The sequence below is a fragment of the Pogoniulus pusillus genome, chromosome 20, assembly GCF_015220805.1.
Source record: "Pogoniulus pusillus isolate bPogPus1 chromosome 20, bPogPus1.pri, whole genome shotgun sequence".
NCBI classification, from domain to species: Eukaryota; Metazoa; Chordata; class Aves; order Piciformes; family Lybiidae; genus Pogoniulus; species Pogoniulus pusillus.
The window spans coordinates 18,816,545-18,839,509 of NC_087283.1; the positions used below are offsets into that span (position 1 = coordinate 18,816,545).

Sequence of the window (22,965 nt, forward strand, 5' to 3'; positions counted from 1 at the left end):
TGTTCCATATGAAAACAAAGGAAGAGATTTTAACTAACGGGGGAGAAGAAAAAAAAATAACAGCTAAGCTTGTATATCTTCCAAGGATAAGAGCTGACCTTTCAGTGTGAAGTGCTACGAACAGCCAAAACTCCCTGTAACTCAGGTCATAACACCTAAAGAAAGTACAAGTCAGCATGAAACTTCTCCAAGTAAAGGAAGTCATTCCATCCCACTGAACGCTTTAGAGGGTGGAGAGCACTCTGACACTGCACACGATAAGCAACAAACCACAGTACTTGTAAAATACAAACACACGCTCACAAAGAGCTCATGGGTCTTCCAAATTAGCACAAAATATTTCACACTGTGCCACACAGCACAGATCAAGACACAGTGGGTTCTATCATCACTTCACAGAAAGTTCATCAGAGCAAAATGAGTACAGCATGTTTTCTTACACAAACTCCTTAACATCAGATCACTTCTGCTCCAACAGTCAGGAATTAAATCAAAGTGACAGAATCTAAGTCCACAGAAACTCAAGGTCCTATAATGGTGAGTTTATTCCTGCTAAACATATGATTTTATAACAAAGACCAGAATACAATTTCTTAACAGAGCAAATGCAAAACATTGCTCTAAAGCTTCCTGCATGTATGCTAAAAGACATCTTAACACAAAGCATACAATCGAGCCACTGTCTGGTTACACGGTATTGGGATTTACCAAACATAGCTCAACCATACCTCCCTTCGTGTTTGGCTGCAACGCCCACAAAATTAATCCCTGACATTGTCACCACATTCTCTGGAGCATACATCCACATTGAAAAGTAAATGGCTTGTGTCTGGCTTAGGCAAAGTAACTGAGATACAAGTTATGTGCATGTGGGAATTGAATCTAGATCAGGCTGGCAAGGGTTGGTTTGTGATGCTCTAAACCAGCTGTGCCCTGGAGATTATGCCCCAGTACAGGGTGCAGAACACAAATATCAATCAAGGCAAAGTAAATGATCCTGTTGGTCGGGAGACTGACAAGCAATATTGCTGCTAAACACTTCACATTGCATAATCACAGACTGGAGAGTGAAAACCTTAGCAAAAGAGAACTGTAAAGATTCAGGAGCAGTAAGTTCTTAAACCAGACCTGCAAAACTGCCTTTGTCCTTTGCATCAGGTCTGGGTATAAATATATACTACAGCAACTACTAGTAAGAATTAGGTCAGTTATATCATTTAGAAGTGGATAATGAAGGAAAATCTCTTGAATGCAAAGGCAGAAGGAAGAAGATAAACGGTAGTGTGCTGTCCATCAGAGGCTGCATCAGCTACACGATCTTCTTGGATCACTCACAGTCCTGACTGAGATCTGACCTCTTACATGACAATCAAGAAGTGGACTTTGCACACATCAACTAAACTTGGAGCTGCTCAGTTTGCAAGCACAGACAGAATTATAACACACAGCAGCACTGCCATAGATAATTTTATGAAAAACAATTATCCTCCAGGGCATAAAAATTGTTTTACTGCATCTATCAGCAAATTCAAATACGCAAAAGCAAGCCTCAACAAGTTTGCCCTCAGCAAATGGGTACTTCTAACAGTACACCATAAAAATCCTTTTTGTCCCTTTGACACAGAAGTGAAAGGTAGAAGTTTGAATAGTGTAACCTGCTTTTAGTGTAAACAGCTATCTGTAATGACTGAGCAATGCTCTAAACCCCTCGGATAAACACAAGAAATTGCTGGCTTCTGGAAGGAGATGAAAATGAATTGGGAATTAGACTGTAGGAAAAACCACACACAGTTTTGTTCTGGCTTAATTACTTTGAACCTATACATAGCAGAGCATGTCTCTGCCCTACACCCAAAGTCCTGTGTCACCTCCCTTCTTTCAGGATGCTGTTATACAATCCCTGTCAGTTTCCTGCAAGGCAGCCTCCAGCATCAGGTTACAGCTTTGATTCTCATTCTCAGAGTAATCGATGGATTGCATTATAATTATATTACAGACCTCGTGTCAATCAATGAAAGAGTTGGGCTTCTAGGACAATGTAGGTCACTTGGGTGGAGCAGGCAGAAGGGGCCAAATGAAGCATTCTAGACTCAAAGGGATGGGCCTGTGGGACTAACTTCCAGGGAACATTGGCAAATGCAGAATCCAAATACCTTTGGAAATGTTGCTAGGCCATGCCCTAAGCAAACAACCTTCCCCAATTCCTGTCGGAGTACTGTAACCACCAATACAAAGGTGGGATGATGACCACTTCCTCACTAGTACCAGCAATCTCTTCCCTTAGTCCCTCCTCAAGCTGCCCAGCACAACCTGTCTCTCATCTTCTGTTCAGCAAAACGACAGTGACAGTTAAAGACTCGGGAAACAAATACTTAAAATAAGAGTAACTTGGAACAAATAGACAGTGGATAGACTACAAACCTCTGCATAGGTGTGGAGAGGATGGCTGAAGAAAGGAGACCCGTACCACATTAAAGCATATGAAATGCTATCATAGATCATATCCAAGCTCCAAAGAAGTTCACCCTACATGCATTGTAAAAGCTGTATTTTTCTTGGCTATGTGGATTTTCTATATTTAAAGGTAGAACATATTACATTTATGTCAAGTATTAGATTTTGCTTTTAGAATAACGTATTTTTGTGTATGGCATTTCATTATTTTGATTGCTTCAGAACCAGATACTGTTTGCTCAGCCTTCACTGCAGCAGCCACTGTGAAAGATGCACAGTTCTCCATGCATGACAAGATCCAAGTATACCGAAATAAATTGTCCAAAGCAGCTCAACTGAAAGAACAAGAACAGTACTACTCACTGCCAAGGGATCACTTGGCATCATTCACACAGATGCCTGTGTGAATGTAATAAAGAGATTTTACTAAGTCAAACAACAAAAAATACTGATACTTTCTTATCTGAGAGACTAAATTTCAGCTTAGTACAATGAAGAGATTCAAGATTTCTCATTCAAAGGTTACTGAAAACAACGGAAGTATTCCTAATATGTAATTCCAATAGGCTTAAGACCATATCTTACAATGGTACATTTTTTTTTTTTCCTTCAGAAGAAACCCTGAAATTTATTTGAATTTCTTTAGGAAAGTGCAGAGATCTAATATAAACATAAAGCCCCTGCAAACAAACAAAAAAAACCCCAGTCACCACTCAAGCTTGAAATGGGCACCTAGCAAGTCCCAAGAAGAAAGTACTTACAGGCCATATTAAACAGAAAATTCACATCTTTTCATGTGTAATTGCTTATCCTTCTAATACAGGTGTCCTCCAAAACATAACCAAATCAGCAGCTACAGGATACCAACAGAAGCTTGTTTCGGTCTTAATTTCTTGCACCATACACAGCCACACATACACTGCTACAGGAGTAGCATTCAAATCACACATATCAAGAAGATCCTTCCCAGAGCTTTTTCAAATATCTGAAATACCAGGGAACCCACAAAAAGGCCCATGTTTTTCTATATTTAGCCAAGTCTCCTGGCCACCAGCAGTTGGCACCAAGCTCCCTCTGGTACCAGACAGCTGCAGCCTTTCCAGCTCTGTCTAAATCACTGCACAGATTAGAAGAGGTATGTGAGACATGCTTAGCAAAAGTAACAGTTTATGCAGTAACATGAACTTTTTTCTTTTCCTAGACAAGCATTTTATGGATTAAATACACCTTACAAAACTGCCTGCTGCTAAAAGAAACTCAAGATGTGTACTATGGACTCCACTAAAATGAGCTTCTTCAGGAAATTCCTGTGCTGATGAGCTACAAAGAAGTAAATATAATCTCTTCCACCCACTCAAGTGTTATGAACAGCTAAATACGTCACAAGACTTCTCCACTCTCATTTTTTACATACCTCACTCTTATCTTTCCTTATCTGAAGCAGGAACTCACTTATCTATGCACCTGTATTGAAACAATTCTGCAGTTTGGCACTGTTATCAGTGCCCTGCTAAATACAGACTGTACAAACAGGAAAAAAGTAAAGGACTTCACAGAGATCATCCTGCTGCTGAGACCCTCTTCAGGATCTGCATTTCAAATTAAAACCACTGTTGTGTATCCTACAAATATTTCACAAGTATCTATAGAACAGGAACAAATACTAAGGTAGCACTAACAGGATACCTTTAAGATCTCCAAATTTACCTACTCAACCTCACAGAGAATGAAAACAGCTGCTTAGCATAACTCAGATAAGACAACAAACCACTTCTCCATAAAAATGCAAGTAAACTGAAGGAGATGCAGTCTTCGTGCCATTAACAAATCACCAGAAGAGACAATGCACCTGACATCAGTGTATTTCCACTTTCAGATCACTTTTCTTCTTCCTACACTGTTCAGAGCTTCTGCCTCAATTCCTCCCCAAGCTCCCTCCTCCATGACTTCTCTGCAGCTCTCAGGAAATATGAAAAATGCTGAAGGTGCTCATGCTGTAGAAATTCTGCCAAAATATCCTACTATGAATATTTTAACAGCACCATTTACCAACTGCTTTTACCAGAACTTCTTGAATTTAAGATAACCTAAAATATATTTGGGCATGTGTATCTGTCACTCCTCTTTAGCTGTAGCATCCAATTCATTAAATGACTAATTTCATCTTATCTCTGGACTTTGCCAAAACACCTACACATAAGAATTAAGTGCTTTGAGAAGGAATTTTTGAATGATTTGTGTATCCCCATCAAAAGCATCTTCAGATATATTTTATGTGAGCTTTATTGCAAATCTTGCAAAAGACTTTAAACTTTTACTAGTAAGTTACCACATACTAAAAAGCAGTGGAGAAGCAAGAAGTTTAAAGTTAAAAGTGCAGTGTATTTTCTTTATCCATCTTCTCAAAAATAGTTTCTTGCAGATGACCAACATAATCTGCAGCTGTACAAGGACACTGTACATGCTGATGCAGACTGTAAGCATGAAGAAACAGTCTCAAGTTTAGTTAGAACATCTCTGGACTCAAAAGAAGCCATGTGATAACTGGAACATAAGCAGAGCAATTAATTGGCAAAAACCAAGGGTGGCAGCTGACCAAAGCTGGTCAGTGATACCAAGCTGATTAGTGTCTCATTTCCACCAACAAAAGTCACAGGAAGATAAGTTCCCACAGGGCACATGACATTACCACAGCACAGTTAACAGGGTGCACAATCTCTGTGGAGCTGAGATTCCTGGTGAAGTAAAGCTTATTTGGTTTGTTTTGGTTTTGTTGGGGTTTTTTTAAACAGTTTTCAGGCCCCACTGTTCCTCTTCTTACCCTGTGCACCGAACCTAACATGCTGGCATTATTTCAAAGACCAAAGAGATGCCAAATTCACATTTCTCATCCCTGATGATCTATAAAGCAGAACTCACAAGTTTATCACAGGATCACAAGATCATTCTTTGTACTTCTTTTTCTAAATGGAAGATGTCAAAATCTATTACAAGCATTGGCAGTTCACTGGAACCTGCTTAGCAAATAAAGACTTATTTTATTCACAAGCAAGCACTGGAGCTATCTGGGAAAGCTTAATTACTACACACTGACTAATGTCCTCTGATGGAAATGGTTGACAAAGAAATTTTCTGCAGAATGGTTCCACATCTGTAGTTTTTAGATGACAAGGCAACACTTGATGTCCCAAATAAAGCAAATTTCAGAAAAAGACCCACTCAAAAATAAGGCTATGACAAATAAATGTTGGAGTGAAAAGGTCAGAGTGAATTAAAGATCTGCCAGAATCATAAGCAACAGCCCAAGAGATTGTGTAAGGAACACAGCACAATGAAGCCACTGCTTTACTCAGTGTTACAGACCAGCTATAAACAGCTACATCACCATGACAGACCAAAGGCTTGTAGGGCCATGCCATTACTGAGTCACTGTAACCCATCTCCAATCAAACCGAGCAGTCTGAAGAAGTTTTTCAATAAGGCTCTGAATGGCAAGCTGATAAAATAAAATCTCCCCTGCAACAGATTCTCCAGAAGAACTGCAGCCAATTCCTTATACTGACTGCAGTGGCACTATTTGGGTGGCATGGGAAGACTGGATGATGAACATGGCTCAGACAGCCCTGTGCGGTGCTAGCATGGATCATATACACTTTGATAGGGCCACAACCCAAAAGTCTGCTACGGAGCTTCATCTGGAATCAGGAGTGTCACTAACACCAACAAATCCCTTCAAGAACCCTGTAATCAGATGCATAGAAGGGTCTGGAGGGTCCCTCTCTTGCCTCCCAGACAGTACTAACCAGCTGTGAAATACTCCATCTTCAGCAGGTGCTTCAATCTCCACTATGCTGTATTATCAACACTACCCCAGTAGAGAGGCTATGGTTTCTGCAAGCAATGCAGAAAGAAGCACCAGAACCCAAAGGAACAACACAAGAGAGTTCAGACTCCCCTCTACAGAGCCATAAACTCAAGAAAGCATGGTAGAGGCAGAAGTGACCAGCAAGAAAGAGCATGCTCGTCAGTACAGGTAGGCAAGACAGCATATCTTTATGTGTACACTCTGAGGATATGAAACAACACTTAATTACTGTGAAAGTAAATTAAGAAATAGAATGCAGTTATAGCTAAACCCGAACTACTATATATTAATAGAGGGGTTAGTAGATATTTATCAGTATCAGTTTCACAGCAAAGTCTCAGCTAACTTCCAGCAGTATGGCTCTGCGCTGCAGTCAGAACAGCCGCAGCTTGCCAGCTACTGATAAGCCGTGACAGGGAGCTGAGTATTGTTGAAGTGTATTTTGGGGACACATCCTACAGGCAGTCTCATATCCAAACACCAGACAGTTTGACTAACTTGGGTAAAGATCCACCATGGCAGTAACTTCTCCAAGTCACACCTACCAACCTGTGCACAAAGCTAGCTAGCAGAGAAAGTACTCCATGAGGCCTCCACCTCAACCTGCTGAGATAGATGAAAACCAACCTGTTACTTTCATACATATGAGCTAACTAACCACAGAGTAAACCAGATCACCTTTACAAAATGAAGTCAAGGCCTTGCACAGCCTTTAAGGATAGAGTCTCAAATGGTCTGCAGTAACAGACATGCAGAGTAAAGCACCTACTTTTCATCATTCCAAAATGCCCACACTAGATCTGGAAAGAATCGTAATGGACGTGAGGCCTATGTAAGCTACTTTGTATATCATCTAACGTTTCTCTGAAAACTAGAGAACTAAGGGAAAAATAAATATATTTTCGAGAAAAGAATAGTACATATTGAAGATTGAAGCAGATTCAGACGACTGAACAAGGTGACAAGGCTGGACTTGGACCTTGATCTCATGACAGTTGAGTATCACGCAGCAGAATTTTGCTGTTCCCTCTCTCAAGCACAGGCCTGAACAGTGCTGGCTTCCCTCGGGGATTAGCGTACATCCAGTAACATTTGCATTCCAAAAACCCTGACTGCACAGGCGAGAAAGAACAGGTCAGGTGTTGGCTGATTTTCCTTTTGTTGCCTGGAGTCACGCACAGAGCCCGTGGGAAGATCCTCTCCCTAAAGGTTACAGTACTAAACATAACCAAGGCAGAAAACAGGAAGCAAACTCACCAACAGCTACAACACTTTTTCACCAGAACTACTCCACTCTCTGTGTCCTTAATTTTGTCACTAAAAACACTCCGTTTTTTTAATTGATTTATACTCAGAAGCCACAACAAAACACAGACGGGCTGAAGAGAGCAACTAGCTGCCTGATGAAAGAACGCACTTCCCACCACCTAAAATCCCCTCCAATTTATGCGATCCTCTTCTTTAACTGGAATGAATTAAGCACTAACAAAAAGCAGCTCTGCTTCGGCGGGCAGTTGTAAAAGCCACTCAGACACAATACACACGCTGTAGTACCGCAGGGCCCGGGTTGAGGGACAGACCTTGCTGGGCAGGTGAGGTTTTTAAGATGCCATAAGCAAGAAAAGCAGAGCGCTAAGATTCAGCTACTTTAACTGAATCCTCTCCCAGTCTTTTATTTTGGCAGCGCAACACAAAATATTTGAGGGCATCTCCACATACACTTATCGCCTCTTGGAGACTACAGTTTGTGGGAGCCGCGATAAGGCCCGTTCCCTAAGCCGGCCCCGGGCCCCGCGCTCCGCGGCACCCCCGGGCTATCAACAAGTGACTGCGGAGCGGAGGCAGTCGCCGGCTTCGGAGGACACCCAGTCCACCCGCATCCCCCGAGACCCACCACGGCCCGGGCCGCCGGGGCTGACAGCACCCCCCAGCATTCATCCAGTAGCGTTCATCCGGTGACACTCATCCCCACGTGCATCGATCGCCACGGCGGCATTTCCCGGCCCTGGCAACGACGGAGCCGCCGCCCGTACCGGTAGACCCCGTGGGGGCTCCTCCTCCGGGCGCGCTGCTCCCCGCCGCGCCAGAGGGCCACTACCAGCACCCTTGCCTTTGTCTGCCGCAGCCGGCGGCAGCGAAGCGGAGCAGTCAGGCTCGTCCCGGATCCCCCCGGGAGCGGCCAGAACCGCCGTTTCCCTCCCGCCCCAGCCGTGTCCGCTCACCGTCGGAGCTGACTGTGTCGTAAGAGTCACTAGTGACGGGCGCCGTTGATGGCTCCCGGTAGTCCACCCAGCTGAGACCTTCTACGCTGTCATACTCGGAGCGGTGCTTGTCCTCCACCGGCACCACGGTGAAGTGCGGCATGGCTGGCGGGGCGGCGAGGGCTCCCCGCGGCACCGCAGCGAGGCAGGCGGGACGCGGCGCGGAGCCGGCGGCGCATTCCTGCCCCGTGCGGTCACTTCCTCTCAGGAAACCGCGCTCCTCAACTCCACCCATTCCCCTCCAAGCGCCGGGGCGGCGAGGCGGCGCGGCGGCCGCCGCCCCCGTGGCCGACAGGCGGGCAGGCCAGGACCGGAGCCGCCCCGCAGACGAAGACCGGGCGCGGGGGAGGGGGCGGTCTCTCTACCGGGCGGGCGCGATCAGCAGCAGAAATGCAGAGGAGGGGCCGCAGGCGACGAGGAGGCGCGGGGAAGGGGGAGCCTTTCTCCCGCAGTCATCGTGACAGGAGCCGGGCCCGGGGGCGGCGGTAGCCGTGGCGCGCAGGGAGGGGAGCAGAGCGGGGCGGGGAGGGGCGGGCCCCCTCCGCGCCCTCTGTTTGCGGCCCTCCCTCGCCGGCCCTACTGGGCCGCCTTGGGAAGGAAATTTTCCTCTGCCGTTGCCCCAAGCCGCTTTCGACCCCCTCCCCCGCCGCCATTTGCTGATCAGAAGCTATGTGAGGGCGTTGGCGCACCGCGCCCAGGCCCGAAGGGAGCACCTGCGGGGTCTATGTGGGAGCGACCCCCGGCGCTGCCGCAGGGCAGTTCGCAGACGGCCGCATCGGGCCAAGTGGCGGTCTTGCCGGGGGAAGTGCCGGGGGTTTGTCTCCTTTGTGCTTCCTGGCCGGGGCCGGGTGATCGTAGAAGCCCAGAGAGGTGTGTGTGGTAAGCCGAGAGAGAGCGGTAAGGTGGCAGAGCCCCCGGGTGGCTGCGGGGCTGGGAAGGAGCAGGGCGCGCCAATTAAAAACTCTTGACGACTCGCAGCCCTGCCAAGCCTCGGGCTCCTAATCGACAACAACCTGAGGAGCGGTGCACAGCCACACAGAGCGGGTCTATTTTTGTGCAAGTTACCGCTAAGTTCAGCTGCGGCAGCTGTCACCGCTTCCTGTGCTTGCGGTGGCAGCGCGCTTGTTTCTCTTGCGCTTGCCCCCGCCTCTGACGCCCCCGCCGCCTGCATCAGTCCCCTGAAAGAAGGAGCGAGCCCCGCGGAACATGGCTGGCAGAGGCGTGGGGGTGCAACGCGGCTGTAGGGAAATCAGCGCGCTGCCTGGAACCGAAGGTTATTTCTAGCTATATGCAAAGCAGACAGTTGCTAAGGCAGCAGTCTGCCAAGGCAGATGAACTGTGGCCCCGCCGCTGAGGCTGGGGCCTGAGAGGCGGCGTTGCACCATTGTTTTGTCCCATTAATGGGGGCAGTGGGATGTGCCACCCCCTCCCAGCTGTAGGACGGACGCCTCGGTGGCGGCAGCGTCCATAGAGCCTGGGGCATGCCTGCCTCAACCTCCTGTCCTCGAGGGAGCAGAATTCAATTTTGCCTTCACATTAGAAAAAGCTGGCGCCGGCCATGGCTGTCTTGGCCTTCGTTTCACATACGGTAGCCTTCACATGGAGTTTTAACATGAATTAATCGTTGATAATGTGATTTACCGTACGTGTTTGAAGGATAGCCTTGAAAGTAAAAAGATCTCTTTGTCTATGCTATATGTAATCGTCAGGAATAAAAAAGCTATAGAGGACAGTTTGTGTGTCTTCCCATCAAATATCAATTCCAATTAGTTCTGTGGAGTTTCAACTAAAATCTGTGTACAATGACAGTTCATCCGGTACTGATGTTTTGTCCTTGGATTGCACAGGAGTGTGTAGGAGGATATAAAGCTCAGTGCAGAGGAAGAGGGTAAGACCACACAGTTCCTGTGCTCAGAAGAACCTTATCCCAAGCCTTCTGAATTTGTCCTGCCTTTTTTGATAAAGCAAACCCCAGGTCACCTGGAGATAAGTGTGTAATGAGCACAAGAAAGACAAAAGGGAGAATGCTTTGTTCCTGAGAACTGAGTAATATGTTACTTTTAGTTGGTTGAGTTTTGAAATAAACAAGAAGAATCCATGCTGTGGAGTGGCCGCTGCTAAGGGGGTACAGGTCTCTTAAGTTCACTTAACACAGACTTGTTGGTAGACCACCTCTGGGGAAAGCCAATGCAATTGCACCTCTTAGTATTGATCAGACAGGTGGAAAGAGTTCTAAGACTCTCATGTTTTCATACAGCCTACATTTTCATTTTGTCTCTGCTTTGTTGAGAACAACAGTGATCTTCCTGTGGTCACACACATCTCAGTAGCAGTTTCATCAGTTTGGGAGGAAATTAAAATAACTCAAGTCTTCCTCTGTTCAAAACTCATGGTATCTTGAAGACCTGAGATGAGTTGAGGGTTTTGAGTTTTTTCCCAGTAACACTAAAATGAGGGCATTTGTAAATAATGGTACCACTGAGGTCTGTGAAGTTTTACCAACTGTTTATGTGGGCAGGTTGGGCCAATTCTTATCATCTAGAAAGCATTCCTACTAATTTTAGAAGCACTGATTCTGACAGACTGGAAACATTTTGGTGTACCATTTAGTCCACTGTCTTATCTGCAACAATTATTTTTTTGCTGAAGGAAAGTGGAACAAAAAGTAGCCAAAAGTAGCATTTACTGTTTAACTGTCTTTTAATGAATTATGTTTCATCAGTGTTCATAATAAGTATGACCTAATAAGCTATAATCCACCAAGAAAACAGGAAATTTGAGTATTGCTAGAGGACAAATAATTTTACATAGAAAAAGGCATGATGATAACTCACCATTAAGCAAGATACTTCAAGCTTGCTCTTCTGTCTTTTTTTGTTCTTCCCTGGTTTCCACTTTATGAAGTTTTTGAGAGAAAGTGTCTGATGTAAATAAACTGTCCTAGGGTAAAAAAAAAAAGAGACATTATCAGAAACAAGTCTCTTTTGGAGTCAGAGCTATTGATTAAGAAGAATTAAACTCGGCACTTTATCTTCATCTTGCTTTTCAAAGCAGGTCTGGCAAGGACCTTGCTTGCTTTCTTTAGGCACCAAAAATGCATCTGTGCTACCACAAAATGTTTTAGTATCATGAAATCAATGGTGCTGAAATGGTACCCCAAAAGGGAGGGGAAGAAATAAATAAAATCAACCTCAAGCACGTATACCACCAGCTCTGCTCTTTGGAAAGGAAACTATATCCAAATGTCTTAGAGGAGAATTTAGACATAGGAAGCTGTTCAAGTTTACTGAAGCAAAATATTTGCCTAAAGACAATGGTTCTTTGCTGCCTTGTAGAAAGCCCCTATTTAAAAGATACGTTACCTACCAGTATCAACTTTGTCTTTCAGCATCTGGCTTCTAAAATAACTGAAATGTCAACCTTGGTCACTTTTATTTTCTTTTCTGCCCGACTTTGAATACTGATTGTTACTTTGGCATGGTATGAGTGGCTGTCACGAGCTTGAAGGTTACCTGGTATGAATGTGAGGCTGAAATGAAACTAGATGATCTACAATGCTACAGCATTTATCTATGACAACATTGCTATCTCAGTGAAAGTTACCTGGTTTCTACAAAGCTAAGTGGACTTTGGGATGATAGCTTCATACAGGTACAGACTGGTCAAGGAAAGAAAAAGAGCAGAGAGAATAATATTTATTTCCTTTTTGTTTATTTTTTGGGTTTGTTTTTTTCTCTATATATACCTCATACTCCCCACACCCCAAGAGAAAAAAACTGTGCTTCTCAGAAAAAGTCTGGTAATTTCACTGCAAAAAACTCCTGAGTCTAACTTAGAAGAACCAAGATGAGAAAAGGTCTCCATTTTCAGTCCTCTAATGTACAGTAACAGCATCAGTAAAATCAGCAGCCTAAAGATCGGCAAATCCATTATCTCCTTTCTGATACATGATGAGGAAGGGCTTTTAAAACTATTTTTTCATTACCTACAAATCATAAAAGCCAAGATAGTTAAGTTTATAATTAGTAAGCCACTGGGTATTTATGAACTACTTGAAGTGGGTGTAATTTTCAAGCTGAGAAGACAGTTGGCTTGCACAGTAAACAACCATGCCATTCAACTAGGGGAAGGAGACTCTGGGTCTTCTAAGAGATGAGTAAACTGCAGAACCTGACATAAATCCTTAGGGCAGGCAAACAAGGTGAAATTCTTGCCTTGAACACCTTGTGATACAGATGACACCTCTCAAGTGTTAAGAAAGCAGTTTGATTTGCAGCCCAGCATGAGAGAGAGACTGTGTCTATCTCATATCAGGCCTGTGAGAGAAATGGGCCTGACATAGCCCTGCAAGGAGGTTCATTCCTTACCTGACAGCGATTCACAACTTCTCGTGCTGCTTGTACAGTCAGCCTAGGAGAAAGTGAACACGGGATTAACATCAGCTTTAGTGATAGCTTTGGAGGATATAGTAGAGGGCATAGCCTTCCTCAGCCCTCACAAACACTGGAAGGCCCTTGTAAATGATCTCTAGAGTATTGTTAGCTTATGGACTTGGAATAGATTATGGTAATCTTAATCAAACAACAAAAAAATAAGATCATTTCAACTCCTCATGGAAAGTTATTTGCCATTTGTTTAAGGATGGGAAGATCTGGGATCTGAAACTATGAGGACAGCTTTTCTTCCCTTCTTTCTGAATTTCTTGGGATGATGCCTGATTTTAAACAAGCCAGTTTATTTTTCCTGACTTGGGAAAACAAGGACAAGCAAAAAGTATCGTCTATAAAAATAAAAGCCCTAAAACTACCATTCAAACGATAGTTTCTGGGGTTTGGTGTTTTTTTTTTTTAAATTCATCTGTAAAATACATTGTTCCTAATGTTTGGAGTGCTTTATGATAACAAGATACCTCAAAGAATTTTCCATGAAATTTACATTAACTTTTTGTAAGTGAAGCTTTGAAATGCCTCCTTGGTAGCATAACCTGCCCAGATATTGCTGTTGCTGCTGACTGTAATGTTCGTGTCCCCAGGCAGCAAAAGTGGCCTGAGAGATAACATCTGTAATTGTGTTTATCCAAAATACATAACACTTCATGAGTGGAATATCTGCATTCTAATGGTTTAGATAACCATTACTGTAGCTCTGTTAATACAGACCAGTATAATGCTTCTCTTTGACGATGGGGCGATTGAGGAGCTGATGCTTTGAAGGTTTCTAAACCTTATGATAATACTTCTGTGCTATCCTGGATCATCAAGGTAGTGGCAGGGTAGTGGACCTGAAGGGAAAAAAAAACCTATATTCCAGTTAGAACAGAAATAGACTATTGATTAGGGCATGGTTTGCAGATGTATAGATGGAATAGAACAAACATAGTAAGAAATTTCTGGAAAAATGAAACTCTGCTCAGTTTCTCTCCCATGCAGTTAGATGCACAGCCCTGATACCTAGAAGAACTAAATGCTTGCAAGTTTTGAAGCCAACATGATTTTAAATACAGATATTTAAAACTGTAGAAAAAGAAAAGCTAGGATATGCACAGGGGATCCATAGCTGTAATTTATTGTTTTGAAAGATTTTGTTTTTCCACTAGAGTGGACTCTGGGTGGCAAGCCAGTGCTGACCAGTGGAAAAAATAACAAAAATTGCCACTGCTAATGGATGTGAGGCTTGGCAAGTTTATGGCCAGTATTTGCTGAAGCGGACTTCTGTTTTCAGCACATTCCTGTGGCTCCACGTGTGTGGATCACACCAGCTCTGTGGACCAAGCTGGCTGGAAACTGGCAACCTGACTGCAAAGATCTCTAGCAGAGGTCAGGATCTACTTCATCCGTTTCAAAGGTGCAGTCCCCTGCCAGAGGTCCTTCAGAGAAGACTAGAACATGTACATCCCCATGTAAAGAACTGGACACAGAGCTTATGATGTGCAATCCTCCAAGTGCCATTTCCAGATGAGGTCACACAGGAGCTGATTGAAACTTAGAAAAGCATGTCACAGCTTAGACATGAAAAGACCACAAGAGGACACTATGGTGCCACTTGTTCTCAGAATTCATTTACTTCAAGGAACTTCTGCCTTACTTGTAACGTTTACTCATAAATGTGTTTGATGCATGATGCCATTCCCACAGAGATACCCTAATCTCATCTTTAGAGAACGAAAAGTTATCAAACCTTGGAGATTAGATTATTTTATTTTCCCTGTTTAATCATATTCTGTAAAATCAAAGAGAAAGAACTAGAGTGAAGGTTTTTTACACTAGTTGAACAGTGCAGACACTTTCAGGGTGAGATTAAGATACTGCACATATACTGCAAAAATACTACTCAGTGGTTGGTTTGGGTTTGTATTTTTTTCAAGAATCCATTTTCAGTTCTATTTTTAGCATGGATGGATTTGAATCCACCTCCTTAATTTTTAATAAAGGGCTTAGAGAAGAAACTGAGCACAGGCCTAGGCAAGATTCTTTGCATGTTGAATTTAGCTACAGGAGGACACTTGGGAAAGTTAATACAAATGGACTTTTCAAAGCTGTATTAAGCTTTTCTTCCAAATGTGTATTCCAGACTAAAGGGAGCTTCTTTTATCTGACAAAACTTGTATTAGCTTCAATTTTAATCTTAGTTATTTTAATCTTTCTTTGTTTCTAAGTAACAACCCCCAGGGGAACTTCTCACTTTCTGGGCACCCTGTTTTTCTCTCATTACAGAAGTGGCACAAGATATGCTTGCTGAAAACAGTGAGTCCAGCTGCTGAGAAAGGACTTAGGAGAAAAATGCTTACCCATTATATAGGGGAAAGAATCATCCTAGTGAAGTTTATGAAACAAATTGAGGAGAAGCAACAGAAACAGCAAAATTAAATGCCAGAGCCTTGGTTAAAAGCAGCAGCGTTTCTGTGGTGTCAGCTAAATGCTGAACTTTGTTTACATAGTGTTTTATTATGACAGGAGTTGCCTTATGACTGGGCAGCTCTATGTGGTAGGCAAGCAATAAGCTGTTTTAGGCTTGGTTTCTAGTATCACCACTTAGGCAGATGAGACAGTGGAGAAGTGGAGTTATTTCTGTGGATGCCACAGCTCATTTGTCTGTAAGAGGATCGTACTGGGTAGGGCCTTGGCGTCAGGCTTTTAGAACCAAATCCATAGTCTGCATCAATATTATGTCTGTAGTCTTTGGCTCTTCATATCACATATGTGAAAACATGAGCCTTGGATTGTTCAAGATGCCTTGAAGTTTGGGTATTATTTAGAAAATCAGCTTGAAGTACTTTACCATACATCAATTTTGAGATTTACAGAAATAGTAATAACTATTTTCAGAATTCATGTTAGCACAATTAATTGTTTAGAAGAGGTAAATAATGGACTTGCATTCTTGCATCTGTCAACCAAAAAGCACTTGTTACCAAGTTTGTATCTGTTGTATCTGAAACTTCAATGAATGCCACTAACCATAATAGAATCTGTCAGTTGAGCTAGCAGGCATTTCAAATTACCAATGCAAATTGTCCTTATTAATTGGTGCAGAGCAAAGGCATTCAATTTCATGACGAATCATCCTCTCTATTGGAAGGCAGAAATCAGTGTGCAATCATTTTATGCATGAGCTATTAGAAATGCAATGTTGTGATGACTACTGCTGTTGATAGGACTGGAGACACTAACACTTAGACTGAAGGGTCAAACAGTTTTTTCCTGACAGCTGTCACAGTCATATCTTACATGATTTTACTTCTGAAATGGAATTCAGTTGTGACACCTTGCTAGCTTATTTCCAGCTGTGCGATTTTGGTCATTGAATTAAAATAAACTAACTGCATCTGTTAGGTAAGTTACAGACTATGTACATAATCATTGCATGATGCACAAGATTTCATTTCTTGATGATTTTACATTCTGGTGTTGGTTTCACACAAGCAGCTTGTTAAAAGTACCTTGAATTAACATTGTACCTAGTAATGTGAAAAGGGACTTTTAGGTCATCACACATCTGTAAGAAACACTGAGGTAAAGGTTATCCTAACCTTAGAGCAGGCAACCTGTCTAGCTCCCCAAAAGCCTTGTTCTCTATGACTTGACTACCTTGACCAAGGGATTTGCTGCAGGTAGCACTGTCATCATGGACTCACTGCAATGACCAAGTCAGCTATGTTCCCTCTTGCTCAGACTTCTCTAGAGGTTATGCAGTATCTGAGTGAAGATAAGGCTGATAGCCTACATCCCAGATGCTCTAGGGTTAAAACTGACTTTCTCCTGCTGTGGGGGAGGCTGCCTTCCATGTGAAGATCTGGTCCAGAGTTCTCACGATAGCCTCAGCTTCCTTCTGCAGCAGTTTCTTGGTACTTTCAGGGTTTCCTGGAATTTGGATCATTTACAGTGTTTTGTGAGATTGCACCAGTATCTATACACACTTTTTAACAATATTTTATTTACATTCCATCTGTATGTTTTCCCACAAGGTTACAAATTATGCATTCCACAATGCAATCAAATCAGTATAATATACTATAGTTAAACCAAGGAAACAAGCTACAAATGTCTATAGTATTGAAGGGGTCATATAAAATTATTGTCCAGATCTTTGAGAACAAGAGTTAATTTTGAATCCATGATATAGTATGAAAAAAAGTAGCAGGTAGGAAAAGTGACAATGCATTAGAAAGAAAAGGCCTGGAAGGGATAAGGAAGCATCTTACATTTCAAGTATGTAATGAATTCACTATCAGAGGAACACTATGAAGACAGAGCATGAATGGCAAGTTTGCAATGGCTTATGCAGCTGTTAGCAGAAGTACTGATGAGAAGTAACTATTTGCCCTACTGAATTCTTCATTTCACTAGTAAATCAAGTTCTGATGCTAGTCAAGCTGTATCAGGAAGGCAAGACTTCTGAGCCTGTGCAGCAATTCTCCACTGCAGAAGCATCACAAGGGTCAGCATTTGTTGAGAAATTGCTTTTAAAAACTTGCCCTTGTATGCATCCAGATTATTCAACAAGTTATTTAAAGAGTTCAGTCAAGTGGCATTGGTATATCCAGAATACACTTATCAAGGAGACTACCTTATCAGAAAAAGAATGACGCTTCATTTTGAAGCAATACAAGCACAGTGTTCTTGCAGAGTCCCTGCTTGTACATGACTTGCAGAAATGGATGGCACGAACAGTCTCAAGAGACACTAAGGAACAGACTTGCTGTTCCTATTCTGTTCATGCATAGCTTTGTCTTCCAGTGACTTCGTTTACAAATGCTGGCCTTAGAGCAGTTAGAGAACTTTCATTTGATACTAAGGCTAAATAGGACATCCTATCAGTAAATAAAACCACATATTATGGGATAAAAATCACAATTAACAGCAAGCATCCCAGCAAGCACTGGGAAATAACCCTACAAAGACATAGTGCTGTCATCTTACAATTTCAGCATGAATTTGAGGATATTTGATTAACATACATTCCAGATCAGAGCCATCTCAGCCTACCAAGAACAGGCCTATTGCAACATATATATAAGAATAGCTTCTAACCTCTCATACCTTGTGTATTTGAAAATGTGTTCCAAATGCTGAAACAGCTAAGATTTATAACAAAAAAAATTCATCTCATGAATCCTTTGACAATGGTCTGATTTTAGCCATCTAGAATAAAAATAAAACAGTTAAACCTGTTATTGATAAGGATCATGGATTAAATGTGAAAATTTCCACGAAGCCTTGGAACATTTTAATAGCAATTTTATTTAAATACTAATTTTATCTTTTTCAGACTGCATTAAAATTATCAGAACAAGCTCTTGCCCTCTGAGTAGTTAGAATTCCTGCTATTCTTACTCCCAGCTTTGTGTACATGCAGCAAACAGCAGTCCTCAAATTACAGAAAAGTATCTACAACATCTCTGAGTCACCTGTACCTGAATGGAAGACTTCTAACTCCATCCTTCAGTAATTCTCCAGTTGTCCATTTTACTGGTCAGGGTTCAAAAACAAGACTTTAGTACTGCAAGAATGATCCCTAAAGCTCATGGTAGGCATGAAATCTGAAGTGAAATAGCTATGTCATCCATCTTATCAGCTTAAAAAATTACAAAACTAAATCCATTTCCTCTAGACATAGCAGAGGATTGGTCTTTTCTGACTAGATCTCAGTGACTGATGATGAAATTTATATGATTTAATAAGTAATATCTCAAAACATCTCAGCACTGCTGCCTTAATCATATTCTCTAGTTTCTGTGTGAAAGTGCTGCCAAAATATGGCCACTGTGCCACAATATGTTTACCAAATACATGTGTCATGTATTAGAGAATTTATTAGATGTGAATACTTTTCAATAACAATGTTGGTCCTGGATTACCCAAGATGACACAGTATTTATCACTTCAAATTCTAAATACTTGTGCTGCAACATTTAAAATCTACATTAACTTTCAAGTATGCCAGTGAATTAATAGAAATTATATATATCTATTTAAAACTAGCATAGCTTTACATTAACAAAACTCCCAAAAAGGTAACTAGTTGCATTGCAGATTACTCCATACATCTCTCTTGAGACTCCAATCAAATTCCAATTATTCCAGTTCCAATATTAAATATAATACAATTACAGACATCAGACTAAAAGGTTGTGCCACAGAAGGGAATCCCAAGGACTTGATTGTCTGAAGCTGATGATTACGTAGGTCTAGGCGACAGGAATTTTGTACTTCTTCTTGCAGAATTTCACTTTCACCTACATCCATTAGTCCACTGTTGTTCCTCACCTAGAAAAATTCAAAAGGATACCCCTGAAAGGCAGATTGGCACAACAGCGGAAAGCTCTATGCAGCTAGCAAATTCAGTGCCTTTTCAAGTGAACCAACTCAAACCCTATTGCAAAAATATGTCTGAATATGAGGAAATCAATATCATTTTCCTGATGTCTGCATTCCTATGAAGCACTTCCCAGAATGCAGTACAGATATATTTAAGGCAAGAGTCAGAGGTCTGGCTGTTTGTCTTGGCTCCCTGTGCATATGGATGCATTAGCTGGAAAACCTTAAGAAAACAAACTGATGAGCTTTTCTCTCTGAAGTCAGCTCACAGACTCAAGACAGAGCTTCAAACATCTCAAATTTAAAAGTGGGGAAAAAAATTAAATCTCACAGATTAATTAGGTGTGATGAATTTCAACCTCTTTGTAATGTCAGTCTACCACATGCAACTTGGCAGTAGGTAGATATTTTGACAGATGAACCAGAACAACACAAAGTTCCCTGATTTCTGTTCATCTAACATACCCCCACAAAAGGCAACTGGAAATAAGATCACTATAAGATATGTGTTGTCCATAATGCTTTGTGTATAGTATCTGCTTATCCCTGTAAATAAAAACAGTAGGAGGGAAGCAGTTTACAAGTTTCAACAGAGGTGTTTGACAAAGGTATCATTTAGGGGGTCCCTACTGTGATGTAGTCACTCTCCTTCCCTCCTCCCTCATCGTTCTGAATTAGCTCCTCCTCTTTACACTTAAAATTTGTTGTGATCTAGTTGTTATGTTTATGGCTTGTTAGTGATCTGGTCATGACAAGCCTTTTGGATAGCAGCCCAAACCCATGACAAGAATTAAATTGATTTGCACGAGTCAGCATTCTTTACTGCGCCAGCCAGACTGTGATGCTGGTACGTCTGCAGCTCCTCCAAACCATGAAGTGATTCTATTTAGAAGTCAGCCATGTGTACTTATCAGATTACCGTGGAGAGAAAAACTCCCAAAGAGCTTTGTCTGCTCTCCCTCTCTTCTCTTTATTCTGCTAACACTATTGCTGTCTTTGTTTATTCTGCAGCATTTAAATTTCAGCATTAAGTGCTTACATTCCCTCATAGCTCTCTCACTGAAAAATGAAAACCAAAAAACAAAGGCAGCAAAGCATCAACAGCTCCTCTCTCTCTCTTGGTTAGAATCAAGATTCAGTTTAGTTTTTAATCTTACATTTTCCACTTCCCTGAAGACACGGAGAAAGTTCTCCCTTAAGACTCCTTTCAGTTCAATTTCATTCCATCCTCTTCTAAGAAGTTCCTCAATCAAAGAAGGGTATTTAGAAACATCTTCCAATCCCTCAGGGAAGCTGTTGGCAAGAGTCAGAGAAGAACATACAACACATATCACTACCAACTGCAGAAAACTATTTTTAATTAGTCTTTTGCACATAGTCATGTTTGAAATGAGCTCACTTTGGTACCAGTCCTTCCTCTGATGATTTTAAAACAATCAGAAAATTAAGAATTCAACTGACATAAACAGAAGTAGGACCAGGACACAATGAAATACTTTTTCTACACAGAGAATCCCATTACCAGAAAAAAACTGTATTCTGGTAATGAAGATGCACTTGTCTGTATGCAGAACAGCATGGAGGATATTAAAACAAAAGGGAAAAAAACCTCATATGTGCATTGTTCTGCTGTTTATGTTGGGCTTTTAGAGTAAGAGGGAACAGCTGCATCACAGATGGGGTTGGTGCAATCCACTTGTATAACTAAGAAGAAAAGGAGACTGCAAACACACAATGACTAAGGAGTGGCAGGCAATCTTGTGTACTCTGCTGTTTACAAAGTTATTCTTCCCAAGAAAATAGAATAATAATACTGCTTTGAATTCAGCAGTTTAGGCAGTGAAAAGAAAGCTATTTGGAATCTCCTATAGAAAAAAGTCACAATAAGCAAAATTTACCTACATCTTGTGACAACTCAGCAGAATAAAAAAGATTTTGAAGGAAGAGGCTGCATTAAACAGATGTTTTAAATTGTATTTCTGTAAGGTTTTGATTTTGTTTTGAGATAACTAATATTTTCTGTTATTTATCTTTTCTGTGGTGGCATGGTGATAGGCATATCTCAGGATATCTGTGCCCTTATTTTCTTGTGGGACTTAGACCTTAACAACTCCTCCACCAATTAAACTGATGGTCTTTGTGACAATGCATGCAATAAAATGTGTCTTTTTGTGGCAAACTGTGTTTTTATTTTAGAGATTATGGTTTCAGAGCTATGATGACCTAATTCTCATGGAAGCTGACACACAGCTTATGTGCTCCTACTTTATGGATGTGGGCCTGACTGTAACTTTCATACCCAAGTGTGTTTGAAAAGAAAAAAAGAGGTGAAGATTCAATAGAAAGATAATAAGAAAAAAAATAATGCCACCCAGTTTGCATTTTTAATTTCCAACAGCACTAGCCAAGGAGAGATCAGGAGAGATTATTGTATGCTGCTCACCATACTCTGCTTGCCTCAAACACTTTTCAAGCCTCAACAGGTGGAGTGGTTTCACAGCTCCAAAATACTTTGGGCTTTCTGCACTGGAAAGTAATAGCAGAGGAGTTTTGCAGCATCTCCCTGAACTGATCCATTTACCATCTAAAGGCTGAGGCAGGTTTTCTGTCATTCATCATTGGTTTCTGGAGGACAGAACCCTCTATTACTGGTTTTATTGTGCAAGCCACTGCTTACAACACACAATTCCAGAGTTCACGGGGCCTTAGGATCTGTTTCCACATTTGTGGCATTGCTTCATACAGTTCTAAAAAGGAATCATTGTGCTCTTCTGTCATAAAGCTTGGTTTGGTACTCATCACAAGACAGTTTGCTACAACTCTTTTAGCTTGCCTTCTTTTTTCCCCTAAGTGAATCAAAACCTTCCTAATTTAAGGAGCAGATGCCAGCATGTGGTACAGTTTTACTAACCGTTCCACTCCATCGTAGTCACCACCAATTCCTATTGATTCTGAACCTGCAATTTGCTTTATGTGGTCAAAATGATCTGAAAGAAAATATCAAAGAAAACAATCTCTAAACACCTGACAAGAAGAAATAATACAGTGCAGGCATATTGGCACTAGGTAACTGTTCTGCATAATCATTCTTGGTTCTTAACCAAATATATTTTTTTTGAAGTTGGAAGACAACCTGATAATACACATTGAAGTTTCATAATGCAGCTGGCCTAGTCTGGATATTTTCTGGTGTTTAACTAGGCATTATCTGTTATTAAGCACATCAGACTGCAATCTTCAAAATAACAGCTACACTGATGAGATGCAAGTAAGGAAAAAGACATGATCATAGCACAGGAATTCCCAACAAGCAGCCCACGCATTACCCATTACAGATTTCTGTTTTAACTCAATTATAAAGGTTTAAGTTGTTTTCCAGAAAGTAGCAACTGCTTTGGAATTATTGGTGCCAGGCTCCATTTAGGAGCATCATGTCCTCCAGCTACACACCTTGTACATCACCATGTAATGAATATTACCCCCAAAAATACCTCTAGGTATCATGTGAATTACTTTACTTCTTTGTTCCCTTCCACACTCAGGGTAAAGTGTGGAAGGGAATAAATGA

General features: G+C 41.7%; 2 protein-coding genes across 5 annotated transcripts in view; both read right to left on the reverse strand.

Moving 5' to 3' along the window:
• Window positions 1-9,064, reverse strand: part of SLC12A4 (solute carrier family 12 member 4) — a 47,936-nt gene extending 38,872 nt beyond the window's left edge. The window contains exon 1 of the mRNA XM_064160409.1: window positions 8,542-9,064. Within this exon, the coding sequence (XP_064016479.1) occupies window positions 8,542-8,815 (274 nt within the window). The 5' untranslated portion in view covers window positions 8,816-9,064. The remainder of the gene's footprint in view (window positions 1-8,541) is intronic.
• A 7,929-nt stretch (window positions 9,065-16,993) lies between these two features.
• Window positions 16,994-22,965, reverse strand: part of LOC135184546 (dipeptidase 2-like) — a 41,403-nt gene continuing 35,431 nt past the window's right edge. For all 4 annotated transcript variants that reach the window (XM_064160414.1, XM_064160413.1, XM_064160415.1 and 1 more), the window contains exons 9-11: window positions 22,309-22,384; window positions 20,555-20,690; window positions 16,994-19,346 (exon numbers count right to left, since the gene is read on the reverse strand). In XM_064160414.1, coding sequence (XP_064016484.1) covers window positions 19,155-19,346; window positions 20,555-20,690; window positions 22,309-22,384 — 404 coding nt within the window. In that variant the 3' untranslated portion in view covers window positions 16,994-19,154. The remainder of the gene's footprint in view (window positions 19,347-20,554; window positions 20,691-22,308; window positions 22,385-22,965) is intronic.